At 43.3% G+C, this 25618-nt stretch overlaps 2 protein-coding genes across 7 annotated transcripts in view; both read right to left on the reverse strand.

Moving 5' to 3' along the window:
- Positions 1–106: 106 nt before the first annotated feature.
- Positions 107–20776, reverse strand: C14H3orf33 (chromosome 14 C3orf33 homolog). 3 transcript variants are annotated; one of them, XM_075570531.1, is made up of 5 exons: positions 20671–20761; positions 17732–17791; positions 14853–15006; positions 10445–10605; positions 107–6191 (listed from the first exon to the last, which is right to left on the reverse strand). In XM_075570531.1, exons 1-5 carry the CDS (start codon positions 20752–20754, stop codon positions 5910–5912), a joined length of 741 nt encoding a protein of 246 aa, XP_075426646.1. In that variant the 5' UTR covers positions 20755–20761; the 3' UTR covers positions 107–5909. The 3 variants fall into 3 exon arrangements, with proteins under 3 accessions (XP_075426646.1, XP_075426647.1, XP_075426648.1); XM_075570532.1 differs by lacking the exon at positions 20671–20761 and adding an exon at positions 19966–20125; XM_075570533.1 differs by lacking the exon at positions 17732–17791 and having other exon boundaries at positions 20671–20776.
- Positions 20777–25015: 4239 nt separating this feature from the next.
- Positions 25016–25618, reverse strand: part of SLC33A1 (solute carrier family 33 member 1) — a 15702-nt gene continuing 15099 nt past the window's right edge. For all 4 annotated transcript variants that reach the window (XM_075570537.1, XM_075570534.1, XM_075570536.1 and 1 more), the window contains one exon: positions 25016–25618. This exon is cut by the window's right edge and continues 1115 nt beyond it. The gene's annotated coding sequence lies outside the window, so the exon portion shown is untranslated.

The raw sequence follows: 25618 nt of genomic DNA on the forward strand, positions 1-25618 counted from the left end.
AATAAGACCAACAACAAAAAATACAATGGGCTCAAGAGATCCACTTAAATAGAGGCACACACAAATATCCCAAAATAAAAAATACAATTTATTAAGAAAAGCCAATAAAAACATAAATAAACAAGAAAGAAAATATATATTACTGTTATACAAATGATGAGTATACAAACAATATTTACAATAAATGTAGAGTGGGGGTGGAGAAGAAGAATGGAAATGATTGAATGCAGGGCCACCGACAGGGGGGGCAGCCGGGTTTGGTGTCCTGGGCCCCGTGAGTCAGGGCCCCGTGCCGGTCAAGTGTCACTGTCGGCAGCCCTGTGTCACCGTCAGCGGCCCAGTGTGTCAGAAAAAAACGCTGGCACGCTTGGTTAATTGAAGCTAGGAGAGGAGAGCCAATCAGAGCCTTCCTCATGGGCGGGGACTAGCAGCTGACATAAGCCGCTGCACAGGCGGGGAGAACATGTTTGAATCTTCCTGGCTGTGTGGCTGCTTATTCAAACTACACAAAAGTAAATACAGTACTTAACTGTACTGTATTTCCCTGTACTGTTGTGTGTGTTTACCTTGTGTTTGTCTCTTTAGTGTCTGTGACCGTGTTCCAGTGAGTGACTGTGTGAGTGATCCCTTCAACTTCTCACCTTCTCTCTCTTTCCCCCCTCCCCCCCTACCGGCATCCTTCACACCGCGGGCCGTCCATCTGCAGGGCCCTCCTCTATGGCCCATCAGCCCCCCGCGGGCCAATATTGAGGGGAAGGTTAAGCAAAGATACAGCAATACAATACATATAACACAACACAAAAGAAGACCATGCTAATTTGTAGAGTAGTCCCTCATGGCTGGTTGAGGTAATACAACTTAATACATCGATTTTTCCAATAGCCTTTGCAGGAAAATAGACAATCAATCCAAAAAGTAACTTGGTTGAATTATTCTCATATAACTCTGGCTTTACCAAATCCCAAGTTAAGTCCAAATGTTGTCTCTTTCTCTCCTTTTCTCCAGTCCCACCTCTAGAGCAAGAAATGGAGGAATGAGAAACTGCATATAACATTTCACACTTCAGTCTCCATTGTTTCACTGCCTCTATTTCAGGGGTGCTCAATCTTTCTCCCCTGTGCCCCCCTTATCTGCTCCCCCCCCCAACTTACTGTCTCCAGCGTCATTTGACACCACAATACCTTGGTAACGCGCTCCTGGAGACAAGGTAAGTGCAGTTGCAGAGGCATCATGCGATTCCCCGGCATTTAATTAAAATGCCTTGTGGAAGAGCGCGGGCCTCTGCAACCGCCGCGCCGCCGCTTAAATATCTCGCACCCGCCGCCCAGTTTTGAGCACCCCTGCTCTATGTGACAACACTCGATTGATGTAGAGTGCACATTGTCCAAACCAGGCAGACATGTGTTACATTTGTAACTCATTTTTGTTTTTAGTGGGATGCCAAAGTTAGAACTATTAACCCATTTACTGCTAGAAGGGTCAGCAACACATTGCTCTGCAAGCAGCCACTACTGACATTATTCATATTTCTTCCCTCATATTGTGATGCCAGTGAATGTAGCTCTGTACATAGAATTTTATAAGCACAGTGTCCCATAGAGCTTACAATCTGATTTTGGTGCCTGAAGCACAGGGAGATTAAGTGACGTGCTCAAGATCACAAGGAGGGAAGACTGGGATCCAAACTAGATTCACCCACTTCAAAGGCAGAGACAGTACCACTGACCCCTGCCCCTGGCATAACTTGCAACAGAACACCAGCCCTCCTCCCCACTGATCCTCTTTGTCCACCCTCCCCTTTTCGCCTCTTAGATTTAAAGCTCCTGGGAACAGGGTGTACTGATGTTAACCCCTCCAGTGCCCTGAAGCATGGAACCGGCGGTGACCTTATGATGTACGCTGTATGTCATGGGGTTTTGCTCATTTTCTAAGGGGTGTTTGTCAACAACGCTCCACACGAGCGCCGAGCGCAGACTGCAAATTAAACTAAAGCGATCGCGTAATCATTAGTTCTACAGGATCCGTAGCCGCAGAGGTGGCAGGATGCTCCGACACAAAGGGTTAATCTGCTTGTTATTGTCATTCCCCTTTGTGCTGCACTGCAGAACACGTTGCCAAATGAAAAGTAACATGATTATAATAACAGCATTGGTAAATTAAGTAATTAAATCAGGGTTACTACTAAGGCTGCGCTTATAGTGCCGGCGACAGCGACGCTGATGTCACGCTACGGTCGCTGCAAAAATCAAATTGAAGTGACTTCCAGCGATCGCAACCAATCCGTTGCGCCGCTCATACTATAAGCGCCCGCAATGGCTTCAATACATTTGTTTTGAAGCGACGGCGCTATAAGCGTAGCCTTAATTTGGAATGGCCCACATCCATCCCCCATCCCCCCCGCTGGTGCACCCGGCCAGTGCCACATCTGCCTGGAGCGTCCCAGGTCGCCTCCGTCACGGGACCGGAGGCTTCCTCCCACCCCCCAAGGTTAAACTCTTAGAGGGATGTAGAATTGAGTGAGTGTTGGAGGGGGGAATTGAGTGAGGCGGCCAGGAATTGAGTGACAGTAAATTCAGGTCAAATAAAGAACAAACAGTGGGGATAGGAGCAGCGAAAAGTTTACAATCTAAGTGGTATGGTGGGAGATATACAGACACAGTAGGAGTAAAGGTGCATTTATTAAAAGTGCAGTCAGGGAGATAAAGTGCACTTGGAATCAGTAGTGTATGTTGAATTTACAGTCTAAGTACAGGCATACCCCGCATTAACATACGCAATGGGACCGGAGCAAGTATGTAAAGCGAAAATGTACTGCGTTTTTTTTCACTTATCGATGCATGTACTGTACGGCAATCGTCATATGTGGATAACTGATGTAAAGAACGCATTTGTAACAGGCTCTATAGTCTCCCCACTTGCGCACAGCTTCGGTACAGGTAGGGAGCTGGTATTGCTGTTCAGGACGTGCTAAAAGGGGCAAGCGTGAGATGCCGTGTACTTTAAGTGAGTGTCCTTAAACCGGGGCATGCCTGTATGATATAGATATATTAGCGTCAACAGTTTTCCTTTCACTGTTTAGGGATCCACTGCCAGGTCTTTAACCTCTCCCTAGGTCTGACTCCAATAAACCTGCCTACATTGTTTGTCTGTTCAAAGTCTGCTGGCAACACTAATCTCCTCAAGATTTACCTCCTACTACAAACGCTCCACCAATAGCAAGGCTGGCTTCCAGCATTAGCACAACAATGGGCCTTGTCTGACACTGAAGTGTTATTTGGGGAAACATGTTCTGATGTTCATTTAGAACGGAGACAGGCAGAACATAGTTAGAATGGAGCCTGGAGGCAGTGGAGTCCAGTGTGCACTTCATAATGCTCCCTACAAATAACAGTTAGCACACTTACACCTAGCCTATATCTCCTTTCACACCTGATTTGTTTGCCTTTTGTACTTCCAAAGATTGATGAAACGTTACCTATTCTAGACTAGTCTATTTAGACACAGGAATACAATGCGTTGCAACCTAAAGATTGAGTAGGGAGCGGCCCATAAAATATAATCTGGGATACTTTATTTACAATAAAACAGTGTTGTTAACAAACTTTTTTTTTTGCCAGCAACAGCTACTCCTTTTCTACAGACCCTTGAATTGTCCGGAGAAAGCCAGGACTAAGAACCTTTAACTAGTGTAGTGTAAAATGAAGGGCACTAAATTATGTTTCATCCCAAATGATTAGTGAAATATAAACCTGATCTAGTGCGTGACCCTACAAAGTAGCATCTTACGTTTCAGCGTTTGATCTGGATCCTCCAGCCTTGGCCGATACCATAGAAACAGTCAGCTATTGTCAATGGTCTCAGCAGGGGTATTTCTAGCCTCACAGCCATGTTGCAATTTGAGGCGAAACTTTATCCTAAAGTAATTGTTAATTACAAGCTTTGTGAGCGGCAGAAGCGGACAGACGAGGGAGGATAGAAATACAGTACAGTGTAATTTGTAGAGGGACTTCTCATTAATGCTGGAGTATACCTGGTACAATTAAAGCAGTAGTACAGGATTTATTTATTTTTAATCGTTTTATTACAGGATTGAAGCAGTGGGTCTCCGGCACTGATCTGTGTTAATTTCAGATCTGGGAATACCCTGCTTCCAGAGATACTTACCTCCTGTAAATGGCGGCAGTTTCAAGCCTCCAGTCACGGGGGCCAATAGGAAGCAATGCCAGGTGATAACACAGCTTCCTATTGGCTTGCATGCTTCGGGACATTTAAACGCCACCATTATGTTAGGCACACTGTTTCCTTACCTGCCTGCATAGATACTGGCATAGCTACAGAGGTAAGTATCTCTGGAAGCACGGGGTCCCCGGAGCCAAAACTAACACAGTCCAGCTCCGGAGTCTAGCCTGATTCAATCCAGTAATTAAAAAAATGAAACCTGTATTGCTGCTTTAAGTGTGTTAGCATTACTATAAAGATCTCTTCAAAGCAGCAATTCATGTTTACAGCAAAATGCATGAACTTCCTCCCTCATTCTGCCTAGAGGTGTGCGAAATGTTCGAAAAAGTTTGCAAACTCTACAAAATTTACTCGTTTTCTTTTCCTTGAATGTTTTGCAAAAAATATATTGTAGGGTCATATTACCCTGATGTGCGAGATCATGTGACCAATGTACAGGTCACATTGGTCGTGCGGACTCGTCTTTTTAAATAAAGTTAACAAAAAATTTGGTTGAAATGGAAACATTATGCACCTTTTTGCTAAATTTCAGTAGACTGAAAAAAGGTGAAAGTTTGTATTCAATTAAGAAAGAAGAAACAAATCTGAATCCTAGGCAGTTTGTACATCGCTAATCCTGGCTAAGAGTGAACTTGCTGGACTATTAACTGATACTAATCAGCCACCCAAAACTCATCAAGGAAAACCTGCCATTTTGATCTGTGTCCTGGCTGTTTCTGTTGTCCATTATAAGTAATAACCATGCAAACACAAAAAGAATGGCAGCAGTATTGGTACCTTATTTAATGTGAAAAAACAAAACAAAAAGGATATGCATAAAGTATGATACAGTATTTCTTACCGGACCAATAAAAGGTTTCATACTATTTTTTCTTTTTATTCTCTCCTACGTTTTATCAGTATTACCTATTATTCTTTTTCTTTGTTGGTGTCTGGAAGGCATTACGAAGGCCACTCCTAATGCAATTAGCGTGCTCAATTAATACAATGCTGGTTTTGTGTACAATGCGTAATCATGATGGCTTATCGTACTTATAAGCCACTGTAGGAAATAAGAACACACAGCCTCCTACAGAGGGGCCTTATTTGCGCCTGGGCAGTGAAATCATGTTAAACAATAAAACTGTTAAGTTTAATTTTGAAGCTCATATTCAAAAACATTTTGCTGCCTTATACCTTCAGTGATTGTATTAACCTCTTCAGTGCTGCCAGCAGAGCACTGCCTTATTATAGACATAAAATATCTTGGGGTTAAGAACCAGTAGCAAAAGAAAATAAAAGGCAAAAAAAAAAACAAAGAAAAGCGACAAACCCACAGCAGCTGGCAGCTCCCATGGGTTTGTATGCAATAATATAACTGATTTCCTAAGTGATCGCACAGTGTCCATTGGGACTTGAGGCACACAACGGGTCATCTGTGCCCTCAATACAAGGCTGAAAGGTTACCACCTGGCTACTTATTAGAACATCCGATTATGGTCCATAGATTGTATATATGAAATCAGAATACAGGGTTCACTCTACCAATTGCACATGTCTATATACTTTATCTTTCTCCTGATTTCAAGCACACTGGCCAATAAATATGGTAACATTAGAAAAACATAAATATCAAACATTGGGCGGGAAAAAAAATACTAGATTCATCCTATTCGTGTGTACACGTGTGTTTATGTTCTGTATTTGTTCACGTAATTAGCTAGCCAGCCTGTTAGCCGTTTTAGCTGTTGTACAACATTATTATTCCGTATTTTATTTGCCCATACTTGAAGCTGACATTCCTGTTGCCAAAGGCCTTTCCCTTTCTTCTGTGCTTTTACTTCTGCTTGTAGGAGCCGTTTATAAAACTTCCAATAGTGCATAGAGTCTTGATGCAGCCCCCGAATATGAATTGTTTTGCCAAGTCCTTGTCTTAAGAGCTCCACATTCAGACATACATTGAAGAATCCCCCCTAACGAATAATGACAAAAAACATGAATATATATGAATATATATATATATATACACATATACACACACAAACACATTTGTTTTGGGGGGGGAGGGAGGGCGTGGCGGTTACAGAGGCCCAGCGCTCTTCCCCAAGGCATTTAAATTAAATGCTGGGGGACCGCGCGAGGCCTCTGCAACTCAACTTACTGAGATTCAGCCGGCTTTGGGATGCATCAAATGACACTAAGGTAATGGGGGGGCGCGAGCACTGGGGGTAGAGCAAGCAGGGGGCACAGCAGCAAAAGTTTGCGCACCCCTGGGTTAACTTATCAACCTTATAGACCAGTAGTTTGGGCGTTACAACTGAAGATTTATAAAGAATGGAGTCTAAGCAAAATCAGTTAAAGCAGGGGTCCTTAACGCCGGGCTTCAAGACCCCCCAACAGGTCACGTTTTAAGAATATCTCAGCTTCAGCACAGGTGGCCCAATCAGTGGCTCAGTCAAAGACTGAGCCACCGGTCCTGAAACAGGGATATCCTGAAGACCTGACCTGTTGGGGGGACTTGAGGGCTAGCGTTGAGAACCACGGAGTTAAAGTCATATTACAGGTTACTGCTGAGGATATGGCCTCTTATGGATCAGTAAGTCACAATTCCATTACCTACAAACGCCCCCCTTCATTATAAAGAGATGAGGTTATAATATTCTTTACGATGGAATTAAGGAAAAATATAGGTTGCAGTACAGCAACCTATAACCATACCCTTTTGTCACTGGATGATACAGAAATACAGAAATTACTATGGTTATGCCATGTCCAGTATAGAGATAAAGCAGGAGATTGAGTGTCTTGAATGTTAAATACAATCTGCTTTATCACAGTGCATCTACAAAAAGTAAAGTGTGTATTTCTTACCCACCATAACTTACTTAATGTGTGGTTCATATTGCAAAGCTACCATAACCATCTGAAACCCAAATGGTCTGAACAGCTGTCTGTGAGTAGATTTACTGGCTGTGCACTTTTTTAACCTAGGCTGTGCTGAAAAGCTGTGTAATGAGGCAGGCATAAGCTCATAGAGCCCTATGTTAAAATGAATTTCAACCAAAAGGTGACACACTGTGCTCATTTGCATGCCATTTCCCAGAATCCTTAGCTGCAATGGAAGCATGATGTGCTAAGAGATAATGAGGGAAAGGCAGCGTTGCAGACCTGTCTGAGACATGTGAAAGTGCTCACAAGTGATATTTTTATTTACTGTATTTAACATGCAAAATGTGTGATTTCTTTGGACAAATACATACAGTTGTGTGAAAAAGAAAGTACACCCTCTTTGAATTCTATGGTTATACATATCAGGACATAATAACAATCATCTGTTCCTTAGCAGGTCTTAAAAATAGGTAAATACAACCTCAAATGAACAACAACACATGACATATTACACCGTGTCATGATTTATTTAACAAAAATAAAGCCAAAATGGAGAAGCCATGTGTGAAAAACTAAGTACACCCTTACTGCTTCCATAAGCATTAAGATGCTAAGTAGCAGACAGGTGCTGCTAATCAAATGCCCTTGATTCATTGATCACCAGCAAGTGTGACCACCTCTATAAAAGCCGCAGTTTGCTGGTCTGGAGCATTCAGGTGTGTGTTAACACAATGCCAAGGAGGAAAGACATCAGCAATGATCGTAGAGAAGCAATTGTTGCTGCCCATCAATCTGGGAGGGGTTATAAGGCCATTTCCAAACAATTTAAAGTCCATCATTCTACAGTGAGAAAGATTATTCAAAAGTGGAAAACATTCAAGACAGTTGCCAATCTTCCCAGGAGTGTACGTCCCAGCAAATTCACCCCAAGGTCAGACCGTGCAATGCTCAGAGAAATTGCAAAAAAAACCAAGAGTTACATCTCAGACTCTACAGGCCTCAGTTAGCATGTTAAATGTTAAAGTTCATGACAGTACAATTAGAAAAAGACTGAATCCACAAGTATGGTTTGTTTGGAAGGGTTGCCAGGAGAAAGCGTCTTCTCTCTAAAAAGGACATGGCAGCACGGCGTAGGTTTGCAAAGTTGCATCTGAACAAACCACAAGACTTCTGGAACAATGTCCTTTGGACAGACGAGACCAAAATGGAGATGTTTGGCCATAATGCACAGCGCCATGTTTGGTGAAAACCAAACACAGCATATCAGCACAAACACCCCATACCAACTGTCAAGCATGGTGGTGGAGGGGTGATGATTTGGGCTTGTTTTGCAGCCAGAGGACCTGGGTACCTTGCAGTCATTGGGTCAACCATGAACTCCTCTGAATTCTAGAGTCAAATGTGAGGCCATCTGTCCGACAGCTAAAGCTTGGCCGAAATTGGGTCATGCAACAGGACAATGATCCCAAGCACACCAGCAAATCTACAACAGAATGGCTAAAAAGAAAAAAATCAATGTGTTGCAATTGCCCAGTCAAAGTCCAGACCTCAACCCGATTGAAATGCTGTGGTGGGACCTTAAGAGAGCTGTGCATAAACAAATGCCCGCAAACCTCAATGAACTGAAGCAATGTTGTAAAGAAGAGTGGGCCAAAATTCCTCCACAACCATGTGAGAAACTGATAAAGTCATACAGAAAACGATTACCTCAAGTTATTGCTGCTAAAGGTGGTTCTACACGCTATTGAATAATAATGTGTACTTAGTTTTTCACATGGCTTCTCCATTTCGGCTTTATTTTTGTTAAATAAATCATGACACGGTGTAATATGTCATGTGTTGTTGTTCATCTGAGGTTGTATTTACCTAATTTTAAGACCGGCCAAGGAACAGATGGTTATTATGTCCTGATATGTAAAACCATAGAATTCAACGAGGGTGTACTTTCTTTTTCACACAACTGTAGTTGTTGGTTATATAATATATATAAATAATACGATGAGTGACACTTGTGTGCTTCATCCAAGCACAAGGCTTTGTTCCTTTAACAAGGTCACGATTGAGCTCCCGGAAATCAGGAAGAGCAGGTTTTGAATCTCATGTTCATATGAGAAAAGTCTGTGATTTACACTACTGTAGGCATATCATGTGTGGCTTTTGTTTAGATAGTAACTTCAAAAGACTTGTCCCTAAAAGCAGTTTATCACCTAAGGAGACTAAAATGAAAGTGTGAAAGGTTTACTTTACCATGTCTGTTTTCTTATTTCCTGAAAGGTATAGTTTAGCAGTATGGAGCAAGACAGGGGTGGGTAACTCTGGTCCGCAAGAGCCACCAACAGGTCAAGTTTTAAGGATAACTGAAACACTGATTGACCCATCTGTGCTGAAGCAGGGATATCCTGAAAACCCGACTTGTTGGTGGCCCTTCAGGACTGGAGTTGTCCACCCATGGAGTACGGTGACAAGAGAATTTTCAATTTATTGTGAACACCCTAAAATCACAAAAACAGCTACGGATTACAAATGCCCTTAGCCGTGTTTATAATTTTTCAAAGTGGTTTACTTAGCATATTTTCTTAGGCACAAAAACACTGATACTGGAGGGCTTTTTAAGGTGTTGAAGGACGTTTGAGCAATAAAGGGCATAACGAGATAAGCGAATAAACAACTCTAGCAAAGCTAAAATGTGTTAGCAGTTGGATTGTCCACATTTACCAATAGATTAATCCACTCATTGGTTTTAAAATTACAATTGGAGATTTAAATGCAAATTTGTTTTGTATGACATCAATCTGTTTTAAGCAAGACCTGCGCTGCACTCCCAAAGACTGTATCCTCACCTACTTGTTGCTCTGTCATATAGGGCAGGGGGGCTCCACTCCAGTCCTCAAGACTCCCCCAACAGGTCAGGTTTTAAGGATATCCCAGCTTCAGCACAGGTGGCTCAACTAGTCCCTGCTTCAGTCCTGCGCTTCAGCATAGGTGGCTCAGTCAGTCTTTGACTGAGCCGCTGATTGAGCCACCTGTACGGACGCTGGGATATCCATAAAACCTGACCTGTTGGGTGGTCTTGAGGACTGGCGTTGAGCACCCCTGCTATAGGGGACGAGCCAAGGGCAAAGGGAACACTTCATTGATATGCATTCTAGTTTTCAGAGTCCCCACTGAAAACAGAAAAAGCCAATTACTATGTTAAGAGGAACTGCTTCTTTTGGAACTCTGACTGAGCGATTACAAAATCCTGGAGTTCGCTGGCACGCACGGCTGGTAAAAGTGCATTTAATAGAATAAACGATTAATCATATTCATCTGAAAAATGTTAACTTTATTTCCTTACCCTATTGACCAGAATGAAACAATCAAGCACCGAGTCTTCCCTGTTCAGAAGCTGAAACCACAGCGTTTGCGACGGTTGGAGCTTCTCTCGTAACCAAATCTTGCCACTTGGAGTCAGTTCCACTCCAGCAAGCCTGACCAACAAAGTGCCATGGGTGTGCCCTGCGGAACATAAAGGATTCATTAGCTGCTTTTTCCATGCTGGGGCTCAGCGTTAGATTTCCCAAGGCTCTAAGGGCCTCATGCAGAGAGCAGCGCTATTTACAATCTCGCCATTTTCCGGCGAAAATCGCGCAAAAAACAGCTGAAAATGGCGAGGTAGGAAAAAAGCGCCATTTTTTTTTTCTATTTGAAAATCTCGCCGCGCGGCTGGCGAGAAACTACATCTCGCCAGTCTGAAAAATATCCAAATTCAGAAAGGCGCGCTCGCCATCTAGCGGCTGCTTTTGGCGCGATTTTCTTCAATTTTCTCCGCCAACTAAAGAAGCAAGAAGCAGGAGCTCGCCGGCTATAGCAAAAAAAAAAAATGCGCAATTTTCTCCCTTTCAGCTGCGCGCATCTCCTCATTTACAATTCTCCACATGCAGTAATGCTAAAAATAGCGGATTTCGCCCATTTCTGCATATGGAGAATAAAACTCTCCATTAAAGCTACTTTTTCTTAAACTCTCCAATTTATTCTAGCGCTGCTCTCTGCATAGGCCCCTAAGGCCCTTACTCAACATGCTGTTAAGCCATCTTCCCCATGCTGGAAACTATTTGAGTCCCATTCATCTAGCACTGAATATTACAGTTATACCTACACTTGGCACGGTACAAACTACATCAACAGTACTGTACAATATGTGCGCTAAGTATTCCTTTCTAATACATATTTCTTCAGGACTTACCCTGTACCTATCTCATACCAACCCCAACTGCAATCCTCTGTTTGTATCTTTATATTTTGAAGCTTTACATTCATTGGCAGTGCTGCTAATGATACTACAATAATAATAAATAATAACGCTTGGTAATTTACAAGGAACACTGAATTTCACCATACACAAGAGAATTGGTTGATTTTATGGGACTCCAACATAAGTTTATTCACTCCACGTGTGACTTCTTATCTGTTTGCTACCAGCAAGAGTCAGACATATTTTATAACCTGGGGATTAGGCATTTGATTTGTAGCTGCAAGAGGTGAAGAAGGTCAGTAGAAATGATTAACAGCGAGTTCTCACTCTGGCTAATTGGAAGAAGAACCTCCGGAGGTGAACAAGGGAGCATTATTGAAACCGCATATTTGATGGTGCATGCCCTTGAAAAAAGAAAGATACAGTGACCCAGGTTACTCTAAATCGGGGGTGGCCAACTCCAGCTCTCAAGGGCCACCAACAGTTCAGGTTAAGGATAGCCCTGCTTCAGCAGAGGTGGCTCAATCTGAGCCACTGATTGAGCCACCTGTGCTGAAGCGGGTACATCCTTAAAACCTGACCTGTTGGTGACCCTTGAGGACTGGAGTTGGCCACATACATCCCTCATATTCAGTTATTACATTAGTATATTTTTCTTTAGAAGCTGTGGAGGAAATGGCAGCTATTCTTTTTCTAGTCCCGCAACTGCGATAGACTGCAAGCAGATATTATTATTATCATAGTTTATTTGTAAAGCGCCAACAAATTCTGCAGCGCGGTACAATCGGGCGGCAGTGATATCAATTACATAAACAGAATGACATACCCTGTAAGGACAGATACAGAAGGTAATGGGGGTCCTACATATGGGAGCTTACAATCTGGATCAGGGGTGGCCAACTCCAGTCCTCAAGGGCCACCAACAGGTCAGGTTTTAAGGATATCCCTGCTTCAGCACAGGTGGCTCAATTGGAGACTGGGCCAAAGATTGAGCCACCTGTGCTGAAGCAGGAATATCCCTAAAACTTGACCTGTTGGTGGCCCTTGAGGACTGGAGCTGGCCACCTCTGATCTAGAGCAGTGGAGCGCAATCTTTTTTCCCTTCGCCCCCCTGCCGGCTGCTCCCCTCTCTCCTTGCCCCCCCTTACCTTTGCTCCAGCTTCATGTTGCCATGGCAACACGACATCACGACGACGCGTGTCCAGAAGCAAGGTAAGTGCAGTTTACAGAGGCCTTCGCCACTTCCCCGGCACTTAATTTAAACTGCCTTTGGGAAGCGCGTGGGGCCTCTGTAAACCCCGCGTCCCCCCGCAGAAAGACAATCTCGCGCCCCCGAGTTTGTGCACCGCTCATCTAGAGGATATCATAAAAGAAAGAACGGTAAGTGGCAGGATTTTTTAATGGTGCCCTTCTCTTAGGTCAGGTATTACTTGAGCCAATACTGCACAGCATTTATCTTCATCATACACAAAAATGGCACTTCGGGTAATACCAGGCCAAATAAATTGTGTGTTAATGTTCAGGAGTACAGACTTAGCTGCTCAAGCCATCTAATATATCATCCATCCACTACTCAACTATCTTAAACAGGATCAAGGATTACAGGGGAAATGGCTGCAATCTTTTTCTTTGATATGGTGGTAATAATGAATGTACTGTATAATGTGGTTATTGACCTCTATTTCCCATGCCTTAGATCAGGGGTGGCCAACTCCATTCCTCAAGGGCCACCAACAGGGCAGGTTTTAAGGATATCCCTGCTTCAGCACAGGTGGCTGAATCAAAGACTGAGCTACTGATTGAGCCATCTGTGCTGAAGCAGGGTTATCCTTAAAACCTGACCTGTTGGTGACCGCTGAGGACTGGAGTTGCCCATCCCTGCCTTAGATAGATCTAAAAACAGAGATTCTGAAATGGATGTTTCTAACTACAAATTACTAAGATGCGCAGTGTGCAGAGTTCATTTTATTAAATAAGGGGCAACCAAGTTTTGGGTTCATGTCTAAAAATTATTTAAAGGAGAGTGCAGATAGCAACATTTACAAAGGCTACGTTCTGAGTCTTTTCTTGGCAACCATGACATTGCATTTTAATACTTTATATTCTGCTAATTTGTCTTCCTTTGTATATTTACATTCGTGTTTAGCACGGTGCCCTCCATAACATAATACTTCGGAAAGATCATTACATTTCCAGTAGCTAATTTGACATCGCATACACCGTAACCCATATTGCACAATACAGTACTTCTTCTCTGCCTCTTGTTGTTTCGCAGCTGGTGAAGAACTAGGGCGCTTCATTTTTTTCCCCCAAAGTTAGAAGTGTGCCCCACACAGTGGGAAATGAAATAAAGTCGCTGTGAATACTTGCCGGGTCTGCTCTGCTGGTTTATAGACAAATAACTTCACCATCCAATACATCAGGGGTTCTCAACTCCAGTTCTCATGACTCCCCAACAGGTCAAGTTCAGGATATCCCCGCTTCAGCACAGGTGGCTCAATCAGTGGCTCAGTCTTTGACTGAGCCACTGATTGAGCCACCTGCGCTGAAGCTGGGATTTCCTTAAAACCTGACCGGGGGGGGGGGGCGTCTTGAGGACTGGAGTTGAGAGCCCCCGCAATACATAATAGGCCTCTTGGCACCAAAAGAGTCAATTATATGGTCACACGTCCAAGTAATTATAAACGTCTGTTAAAAATATCAATGTGTAGATATGGCTCGGTGGGGCGTCTCTCTCAGCAGCATCTTAGTACGCAGCAAGGAGCTTATGGCTTCACTGACAAAAAGCATCTGTCTAACCACCTGTTTCAATTATCACTTGAGTCAGCGCACCAAGGCTCCCTCTAAACATTAACATCTTTAAGAAATGAAAAGGAACAATCTTCGTGTATAAAGTGAGAAGACAACTGAAGCATCATTCCTATTCACATGGTTCAATGATTATTCCTACCTGAAAATCTAGTGATGAAGTATTTTATGAAACACACAGGAAATAATAGCACTAATAAAATAATAAACACTTTTTTTTTTTAGGAATGCTTATGTGACATACATGGTATGCTTCTCATCAATGAAAATGGCTTTAATTGGAGAAGGGACACCTGGTATATAAGGCATTTATCAAGAACTAGGGCTGCTAACCACTACGGTCTCCTAGCACAGGGGTTCTCAACTCGAATCCTCAAGCCCCCCACAACATATCAGGTTTTAAAAATATCTCTCCTTAAGCACAGGTGGCTCAATCACTCCCTGCTTCAGTCCTGTGCTATATAGTCCCTGCTTCAGCACAGGTGGCATAATCAGCGAAGCCACTTGTGCTGAAGCTGGGATATCCTGAAAACCTGACCTGTTGGTGGCCCTTGAGGACTGGGAGTTGCCCACTGGGTTAGAGGGCAGTGGAGGTGAGGAATGGGGGGCTGAAACTGCACAAAATCAATATTTCATAGTAATGTGATTAAACAAGCACTGTATATTTAAAGGTCAAACACACACATCCAATATATTTACTTACATATCTTTTGAAAGGGTGCAATAAATGGAAGACGAATTGGAACATGTTCAACTTCCAGCCCTTGTTCTGTGATGCGGTGTAATTTTCCTCGGAGTTTGACATTCTTCTCTATGAATTTTGCTGGAATGTCTTTAGCGTTTGTGAATTTCGCTGTCTAATTAGAAGGGGAAGAGATAAACGAAATAAGTATTAATCATATACAACTCATTCTCATAAATTGCTAACAATGATTACAAAGGGCTGGGACTCGGAAATGTCTGGGCTCTATGCCCTTAACGTTGGGCCCCACAAGTGCCATCATATGTAGCAGGCGTTATTGCTCCCGTTAACGCGATGAGTTGTGCTGACGCAATATAGAAAGCAAAATTTAACATAGCTCCAGTGAAAAATGGTATTTAACATTTTGGTTTGACAGGAGAAATAACGGCAACTACATCACTTCAATCACTGGCCACAATAATATATTATTTTGCATTTTTCATTTCAAACATGGTTATCCTAGAGATGGGAGTCTATAGAACATTAGAGAAGACAACAGCCTCAAAAGCCTCTTTTCCACTTACTCAAACTTTGAGTACCAATTGCACAAACAATAAGCACCCAACAGTAAAGGTTACAGAAATAATAAACCTAAACTTTAAGTACCTGACAAATGCGATTTCTACATTTTAGTTAGATCCAATTCAGTAATATGTTCCCAAGACCAGATGCTGTACACCATGTTTGCACAACAAACATCTTTTAGAACTACATAAATACTAATTTTCGGGGAGGGACTATATTTTGAACTAAAAGTTCTGGTTTGCTTTTTCCATTGCAAGAAAAACCTGCACACTACAGCTTAGCCAAAGAATATATAAGTGGCCATTTGTATGGAGGAGGGTTTCAGGATATCCCTGACACTTATTGCGCCACCTGTGCTGAGGCAGGGATATCCTTAAAACCTGACCTGTTGGTGGCCCTTGACGACTGGAGTTAGCCACCTCTGATAGTCTAAACCAGGCCTGCACAACTCCAGTCCTCGAGGGCCGCAAACAGGCCAGGTTTTCAGGATATCCCTACTTCAGCAAAGCTGGCTCAATTAGTGGCTCAGTATGACTGAGTTTTGGTTCAATTAGTGGTTCAGTATGACTGCCAGCTGTGCTGAAGCAGAGATATCCTGAAAACCTGGCCTGTTTGCGGCCCTCGAGGACTGGAGTTGTGCAGGCCTGGTCTAAACAGTCCATTGGTAAATATATTGGGATCCTACCATTGGCACACTCCTGACCAAAGAGAAAAAAAACTGCAGTCATACCCATATTGTGTTCACCAAGCTCTGTTAGCCTATTTAACATGACTTTAAGCCGTCAATGTAATCATAACGCAGTATTCACTAAAGCTAATAGCATGACTTTAAACAGAATATACTCACATTAAAGGCATGGTGTTATTTTTATTTTTTAAACTTGTAATGTTATTGAAATTTTCAAAATGAACAACAAATAATAAAGAAATAAGAGATCAGGGGAGAGGGGGAGATACAGAAACTGAAAAGGATAGGAGGTAAGAGGGAGGTGACATAATCTTTACATTTAGAGCTTATATAGATCATAACAATCTAATCAAACCACATTCTTCAAATGATCCTTTAGTTTAATAGTTATTTTTTGCGTGGTGTTATTTCTAATGAGCAAATTAACCTAAATAATATTCATCCCCTATTCGCTAATCTTTCTTAATGTTAATGCTTCAAAGTAAACACGGTTGTTTAAGTCATCCACCCCCACTAAAAAAAAGGGGGGGGGGGGTGGATTTTGCTGGAGTACAGAGGAGAGAGTTCAATGTTAGTTCAAAGCGAGTTAAAAATGTGTGTTAAAGGAGCAATCTTCCAATATTAAAAAAAAAAATCACCACTGGAAAAGGGGGATTTTTCAGTTCGTAACTGCGAGGTTTGAACGGCCCTATTGCTTCCCCATAAGTGAGCCCAGCACTTGGCCCTACTACAGTAATTATCTCAGATTATCTCATCTAAAAAAAAAACATGCGCCTGTGTGGGAGTGGCAATAAGACATAAAAACCTTAACGCTATTTGCAAATTATCCTGAAATAACTTCACGTCAACCCTGTGCTGACTAACTCAATTGCCGGTGTTATTTTTGCATACCTTAGTGAATAAGGAGTTAACTACGTGGAACTAATGGCTGCTCCTGTTTTAGATAAGTCGCATTATTTGAATATTGTAAAGAATAATAGCATTCAGTTCAATGGAACTATTACCACTTATACTTAAGGACAACGTGAATAGCGTCTTCCTAATACCTACCTCCATACCGCGCCTCCTGAGTGTTACACCTTATATGTAAGTGAGCATTGTTTGCTATTATTCTTTTAAACATTAATTTACTGATCCGTGGTTGTGCTCGTCTGTTCTTTTTATCCATCTCTACTAGAATGCCCTTTGGGGGAACCAGAAGAGCCGAGAAACCCTAGCTTTTATGCACTGATATTCTAATCCAGAGGTGGCCAACTCAAGTCCTCAAGGGCCACCAACAGGTCAGGTTTTCAGGATAATCTGCTTCAGCACAGGTAGCTCAGTACCTGTGCTGAAGCAGGGATATCCTGAAAACCTGACCATTTGGTAGCCCTCAAGGACTGGAGTTGGCTACCCCTGTCCTAATCTATATTCCCCATGAGAGGTTAAATTGAGCGCAGATATTCATTTTGTTTAAGTCTCATTATTTCCCATAATTTAACTGAATTTAATGAATCTAGGACTAAATTAGAGCGGAAAAAGTCCATGATGGCCAATGAGGTACACTCCTAGTATTTAATATCAACAGCTTTATAAACCTTAGGGAAACAGAATAGGTTTTTATTTTTCAAAACAATACGAAGCTCACCAGTTTTATACTCCTTGCAAACAAAACTACACCAGCTATTGCCAATCCAGTACTGATATTCTGTAAGCAGAAAAAAAATGTTTTTACATTTCCCAAATATGCGTCCACGCATTTCTGAATAAAGCAGCGATTATAGTGCAGGCGCAAGGAGTCGAGCGATCAGTGATCTATGATGGGGAGGCGTGGCCGTGACATCACCAGGCTGGTTCGCCCTCATTGGCTGAACCGCTCACGTGACACGAAAAAACACAAGCATTTCTCTTCAAAATTCTGCCGCGCTTCCTCGCGCGCACTATGGCCGGCCTGATAGAGGTGCTGTATGTTGTTCGCGGCACGAACACTATAAACGCAGCCTAACACATTTTGTGGTGTATGCTATATTTTCTTAAAGCAGATTTTTAATGAACATGGAAATTGAGCGGATAAGCTTGGGTAGCATTTATGTGGGGAAAAGTTACAAAGATAAGAAGTAAATGAGAAACAAGGTTTCTATAAATATAACACTTGTGAAGGTGACAAACAAAAATGTTCTGTGATGTTTCACATGTGACCCAACAGTAACGGGATTGGCCAATGTAGATAGATTCATGCCTGTACATATTTGAACTGTCTCCCATTCTGGTCACTGAAAACCAACATTAATTGAAGCCTATCATAGACACTAGTACTATTTGTTACAAGATAGAATAATATTAGGATCCTTCATCAGAAAAATGAAATTTCCCATTATAATATGGCATACAACTTGAGATATAATGCTTTATAATGTTTGAAGGGAATTTGTCAGTAATAAGGGAAGCAAAACAAAAAGTACATATTGTAATGCTAATAATCAGGGGGACACCATTAGTTTTTTTTTCATGGAGTGGACCTTTAATGGGGATTTAGGGGCTGCTTCACAATGCATTTTTTTTTTTTAAAGAACTATACAAGTACATGTAGGTGTAACATGCCCAAACCTATATAGCATATTCTTTTTAGAAAATCAATTAATTTAGAGGCGATCCTTTAGGAAAAAAATAAATAAAAATTGTCACTTTATACGATTTTTGGTTTTTACAAGCTATAGCAGAAATACATTTAACAGGGGAAAAAATGGAGGGCAAAAATTGTATTATTTTATTTGAAAGTAACTCGTAAATAGCACTACTGGAAACATGAGGTGGAAGATGATAAACCAAGAAAAGATTTGCCCATAGACCTATTGGCATGTGAAGACTCCCCAAATCTTAAGCCACGCCTTGAGGAGTATTACACAAGAGGAGTTTGTTTCACCCATAGACGTGAAGACTCGCCAAGGTTCACTCTACACCTGGAGGGGTTTCACTCATAGACCTTTTGGCATGTGAGGACACACCAGGTCCAGGTCTTGAGGGGTATTACCCAAGCGAAGTGATAGGCCTTCTGGCACGTGAAGACTCGTCCCACACCACTTCTAACTTCCGATATAGGTTACCACACCGCTTAGATTGTAAACTCTTTAGGGCAGGGACTCTTTTTTTCCTAATATTGCTTCTGTCTCAAGCCCTTATTACCATGTGTTAATTAGGTCACATGTATTACTGCTGTGAAGCGCGATGTACATAGATGGCACTATATAAATATAGATATACATACCACGGCCCCGATCTTACTGCCATTCACTTGAATGACAGTAAACACAAGATTGTGTGTGAGAACCCAAATTGGAGGATAATGAACTACTCCCATAATCCCTTATGGTGCAAATCTGCTTTGCCCTGTTACAGATTTTCCCCACTATTCATTTGAATGGCGCTGACCTCTTGTCTTGTACGTGGGAAGCAGCTTCACAGCAGATAAGGCTGCGGCTAGGGTGGTGCTGAGCGGGCAAGCGTGCTCACGCATGCTCGGCGCTTAGCTGCTTGCCGAAGCAAGCAAAATTGAATTTGTCTCTCGCCCAATGAGGGCAAACCAGCTCCGTGACATCATGGCCGCACCCTCCAAATCGCCCACAGATCTCCCAGCCGAGCAGGGAGCGTGACGTCACCGCGCATGAGCGCTCGCTCCCACCCTGGCCGCAGCCTAACTGAATGAAGCACTCATTTGGAGCCATCCGCTGTAAGTTAAAGTACAGGTAACCAATTACATGGTGACTGACTCCTCTGTAAGTGAATGTACTTTGCTAAAGTGTTCACTTTGTGTTAACTCAGGGGAGCGCAAACTTTTTCAGCTGCGCCCCCCTGCCTGCTCCACCTTGCTCTCGCGCCCCTCACCTTGCTCGTCGGCGTGACGTCACGTGACCTTGTTGCCATGGAGATGGACGTGTGACATCACTCTGCAGGCACCGTGGCGTCGTTTGACACCACGTCCCTGCAGCTCTTCAGACTCCCGGTGAGTTGCAGAGGCCTTATGCGGTCCCCCACCATTTCATTTAAATGCCTGGGGGAAGAGCACGAGACCTCTGCAACCACCTGCGCCCCCCCCCCCCCCCAGTTTGCGCACCGCTGTCTTAATTAACTTCCAACCATATTGAATAGAGATAAACTTCAGTGGAGACTCATTCAGTAAAGCAGGGGTGCTCAACTCCAGTTCTCCCCACCAACAGGTCAGGTTTTCAGGATATCCCAGCTTCAGCACAAGTGGGTTAATTGGAGGCTCAGACAGCCACCTGTGCTGAAGCAGGGACTGCTTGAGCCACCTGAGCTGAGGGGGGGAGGGAGAGCTGGAGTTGAGCACCCCTACACCTTTCCATGACCAGACAATGGCGTCTGCCACCAATCTCGTTGCTTCCACCTGTTTTGCGTTGACATCTCTATATTAAGTACCACTAACCTACCCCACAGTAAATGGCGCCCTGCGTGGTGCAGCCCAGGCCATGAAGTCACACACAACCCGCTCCCCTAATCACGTATCGCGGCTCCAGCCTCTCCCCCTGCACCGCCCCCCGCTGGGATGGCGCTTCTCGCCTCGGCCCGTACCCGGATGAAATGTAAATGCGTGTCAGCCAGCTGTGAGACCTGAGAGACGAGGTTTCCCTCCGGCTCCCGGCCACTAGCCGCCATCTTGGAGCAGCAGTGACGCGAGAAATAGCATGAACATGCAGTAAACCTGCCGTGCTGCAGGGGGCAGCCGTGAGATACAGAAACAAAACACACTACCATTCTTCATAGTTGTGTAAAAACCTTTAATATTTATATTTACATGCTGGGTTTTTTTCCACCCCTAAAAGCAAAATAATGTTGAGGAATCAACCATTGCATCAAAAAACACTTTATTCAGAGTGTGATTGTATCCAAAAGGTAGAGATGGATACATTCCAGAAATAAACCACTTATTTTCAGAAATACCTGCTGCACCAAGAGAAATCACAGGGTTTCATGGCTTAAAGTTGCTTTACAGCTATGTGCAAGAGTTAGCAGGTTAAAAGAGGTAACCAAATTAATCAGGGGAGCATGTCCCCAATGATTTGTCCAAATCCAAAGTGTGTGTATGTGTGCCCACGTATGCACCTCTTTGGGGCAGTGACTGTTTCCCTAATGTTACTTAGGCTGCGGACAGGCAGGGACCGGGCTAGCGCGCGTGCGCGGTGACGTCACGCTCCCTGCTCGGCCGGGAGATTTGTGGCGAGGTGCGCGAGCGGGGGAAGACGTCACGAAGCTGGTTCACCCTCATTGGGCGAACCGCTCATGTGACGCGCCAGCAAGAGGCAAATCCAATTTTGCTTGCTTCGGCAAGCAGCTAAGCGCCGAGCATGCGCAGGCGCTGGCTCACCCTGGCCCCACACATTATTGCTGCAATGTGTTTCATCGCGGCCAGTGTGAGCGCCCGCTCAGCATCACCCTGGCCGCAGCCTTAGGCTACGGCCATGGTGCCTTCGCCTGTGCGCGGCCATGACGTTTTTTGGTCATGGTACGTGCGCCGTCCATTGGCGTGTATAGGCGGCGTGCCAGTGATGTCACGGAGCTGGTTCGCCCTCATTGGGCGAACCGCTTGCGTGACCGGCCTGTCGCGCCCAGAAATCAGTTTGAACTGATTTCTTGCGCAACGCGCACCGCCTCCCGCTTCCACGCAGACGCCGCATGGACGCGTACACGGCCTTAAGGCAGTCTGTTCGCTCAAGCACGTTCTGCGATACTATGGACCCAGCCCTAGGACATGGTGCCGCAGACCGTGCGGCTGAGCGAACAAACTGCCTTAAGGCAGTGTTCGCGTCCATGCGGCGTGCGTGCGGAAGCGGGCACGCGTTGCGTGAGAAATCAGTTACACCTTGTTAAAAAAGCAATTCATGCGATTTTTTTTAATATAATTCTTTTTACATAGGTTTGAAGTCAGGGGTCTCTAGAGCTGAACCCCATGAATTTCAGCTCCGGGGACCCCTTGCTTCCCCAGATAGACCCCAAAAGGGGGTGCCCGTATCTTGGCAAAGTTTGTCACGTGGGCCAATAGGAAGCCTAACCTAATGACATCACGGCTTCCTATTGGCCCGGAGCTTTGAAATGCCACCATTACGTGAACCCTGCTAACTGAGTCGAGGAGCTACTGGCACTCCCTACCAAGGTCTGTATCTCCAGAAGCAGAGGGTCCCCGGAGCTGAAATAAATGGGGCTCAGCTCAGTAGACCCCCTTGCTTCTATCAAATGTTAAAAAATAAAAACATTTGCTAAACAAATCACCCACTTGGACTGCCTTTTTAAATGATGGGGGAAAGATCAGCTCCACTGAAACAAACAGAGTTGAACCATTCTCCTGCACTGGGCAAGTATATTCACAGCATATTAAATGAGGTCCAGTGTATTAAAAATGGTACCAACATGCACAAATGTGACTTGAAATTAGAAATCTCTCTTCTTACCAGGTTGTGAGGATTTTAACCAAAGACATATGCCGTTATGAAGCAAACTAGCTTTGGTTTTTAATATATACACGGTTCATTTTCATTCAGTCAGGCCACATATATTTGCAGGGTTTTAAAACGTCGAATTTATCGCCCACGATCCCAAAAAAGAGGCATTATGGGGCACATGCATCAAGTGCCGGTACGGGTTATCGTACCCGTTCCTGTGTTAACTCCCATTGACTTGAATAGGCGTTAACACCCAAAAGAGGTCCGATATCCCGGACCGACAGTTAATTGCGTATGGCCATCGAGGCACATGCATTAAGTGCAATAGTGCTCATTCAGCGCTATCAAACCTTATTGAATGAATTTAAGGACCAATATAATTTGCTCAGATTTGACATACTTTGTAGAATTTAACTACAAAACTTCTGCTCCCAGTAATTTAAATATTTGGCTGTTTTTTTTTGTTTTGTTTTTTAATGAAAAAAAAACACTTCAAATCATAATATAAACTCTACGGCCTTTATTAAATAAGCTATGGTAGCCCCCGTATTAGGGAAAATAACTCCCATTGAAATGATTGGGGCTAAAACCTTCGACAGCACAGAGATGTCTTCACCTCATATTTAATACCTTTATACTCTAAGGCACACGAAGCTATGATGACATCTATATTTGTCCGGGGAAGATCTTGTAATTCAGGTGTCAAATATGTGATCAGTGTTTTTTTGGGATCTTTTTAATTTTTTTTAACTGAAATAGTTTACCAGAAAAGACACATGTATGTCCGATCCAAAAAATATATATTTTTTTTTTTTGCCATCGTGAGAAAACAAAAAGGCATTCAATGATATTACAGATAAATAGAATTACCTGTGCACAAAAGAGCATACTTTCTAAATATATTAAGCCAATCTTTCTCAACCAGGGAATCCTGGTATATCATGAGCCTAAAGTCTAACCAAGGTTGCCAGAGCCTCAGGGGACAAACTCTGCTGGCTGCTCAGCGGGTATCTCCCACACTACCTGGAGATGTAGATGCTGTGATCCGCCTCTCCTCTCTCAGCCCAAAACAGAGGAGAGAAGCCTCTTCTCCAGACAGCGCCCGCTGAGCAGCTGATACATTTGAGGTGTTAGGAAAGGGATTTTTGTGGGGTGGGGGAAGGTATGTGGTGTTTATGACTGACTGAGTGTGTGTGGTGTGAGATTGGTGGATACATGTGGAGTGTGTGAGTAAAAGGGCGAGTATGATGTGTGAAGGTGAATGTGGAGTATTTAAGTGTGCGAGTATGTATGAAAGGGGGATGAGTGAGGTCTGAAGAGCAGGGGTGCCCCTACTCAAAATGTTGATAACCACTGTATTAATCCATTTGCACAACTTGCTGCTACTCTGTGCAGTAGAGAAGTATTTAAAGCAGTACTACATGTTGCAGTGTTTCTTTTATTTTTTTAGTTATAGGATCGAAGCACGGGATGTTTGAAGCTTAACTGCATTTATTTCAGCTCCAGGGACCCCCTGCTTCCCGAGATACTTACCTCCTGTAGGGGGAGCTGCTATCGCCATGTTTAAATGTCCAGGTCACGTGGGCCAATAGGAAACCACAAAGGATGACATCACGGCTTTCTATTGGCCCTCAAGACACGGGACATTTTAAAGTCGCCATTATGTTGCCCCAACAAGCCCTAACGGAACTGCTACCTGCAGAGATACCGGCACTCCCGACAGAGGTAGTCTCGGGAAGTAGGGGGTGCCAGGAGCTGAAATTAACACAGTTCAGCTCCAGAGACCCCCTACTTCAATCCTACAACTGAAATAAATACTGCAACCAGAAGTGCTACTTTAAGCCAAACATGTTTATTCAATACATTTTCAAAATGAATGAATTTCAGAATGTACTGCTATATGGAAATGAACTGAAGTTGAATGTTGTGTGCCAGGGGTGCGCAAACTTTTGCTCCTGCCTTGTGTCCCCCGGTGCTCGCACCCGCCACCCCTTCGCTTAGTGTGGCATCAAATGACACGCGGGGTCATATGACATCACGTGACACACGGCGTCTTGACGCTATGTTGCTATGGCAACGCGTGTGTGACACGCCGCATGACCCCACATTGCCATGGAGACGCGTCCAGCCGCCGGCTGAATCTTGGTAAGCTGAGGTTGCAGAGGCCTCACGCGATCCCCCAGCATTTAATTTTAATTACAACCACCCCCGCCCCCCCCAGAAAAATCTTGCGCCCCCAGTCCTGTGCTACTTAAACAAATGGGGGTTACTGAAAAGCGATCTGGATACTTGGTCAAATTTAATCCACATTACTTGAGCCAACTGATAAATATGGACATCATTTTTAGAAAAGGAAGTCTGTTTGTTTTTCATCTTCAAACAAAATGTTGATGCAAATGAGCAGCATCCAGACGTAAAAAAAAAAAAAAAGAAAATGTCACAAAGATTTTGCAACACAAATAAATCCAAGTATACAGACATTAAATTGTTCAGTTCATTTTTCTCTTTAATAACGTTTTCTCTGAAAGAACAAACATTCATCCTCTCAGGTCCGACGTTTATAGTGAAACACAGTTTGAATAGAAACCAGATCACCAACGATTCTCGCTTGTACAAAATGTTTCATTTGATAACGATTCTTTGAAACCAACAAACGGCATACTGTGTTTTGTTTAAAAGATTGTTTTTCGTACAAATTATTAAAAGCTTACAAAAGCACAAAATTATACTAAAAAAAAAAACCTTTGGAGCACCTGGTTCCAGTCGGTAACAATATAAGAGTCCTTCCGATGAGAATGTGTGTACACACTCTGATTATAGGAATGATAAATTAGATATTTCTTCTTTTATATTTGTGAAAGTCATGAAAAGCGTCCAGTTCAAATAATATTCTGTTAATGCTCAAATACTCTAAAATATTTACGGTTTCTGGTAGCCGTCAATATGACAGGACTTAAGTGCTCTGCTCAGCACAGCAAAATCTCAAACTGCAAACTACCCCCGGCCCTAATCAAGTTTCAACAATTGTACTATTTTGCATACTGAGATTTTCAGCACGTAGTACCAGAAAGCTGCAGTGAAAC

Source organism: Ascaphus truei, chromosome 14 (genome assembly GCF_040206685.1).
Source record: "Ascaphus truei isolate aAscTru1 chromosome 14, aAscTru1.hap1, whole genome shotgun sequence".
Taxonomy (NCBI): domain Eukaryota; kingdom Metazoa; phylum Chordata; class Amphibia; order Anura; family Ascaphidae; genus Ascaphus; species Ascaphus truei.

Excerpts from the sequence above, each read along its gene's own strand:
- C14H3orf33 (XM_075570531.1), bottom strand. The coding sequence starts at position 20,754 with ATGGCGGCTAGTGGCCGGGAGCCGGAGGGAAACCTCGTCTCTCAGGTC. Across the intron at positions 17,792-20,670 it reads CGCATTTACATTTCATCCGG|AATATCAGTACTGGATTGGC; the intron begins GTACGGGCCGAG and ends TTCTGCTTACAG. Across the intron at positions 15,007-17,731 it reads TTGCAAGGAGTATAAAACTG|ACAGCGAAATTCACAAACGC; the intron begins GTGAGCTTCGTA and ends CCTTCTAATTAG.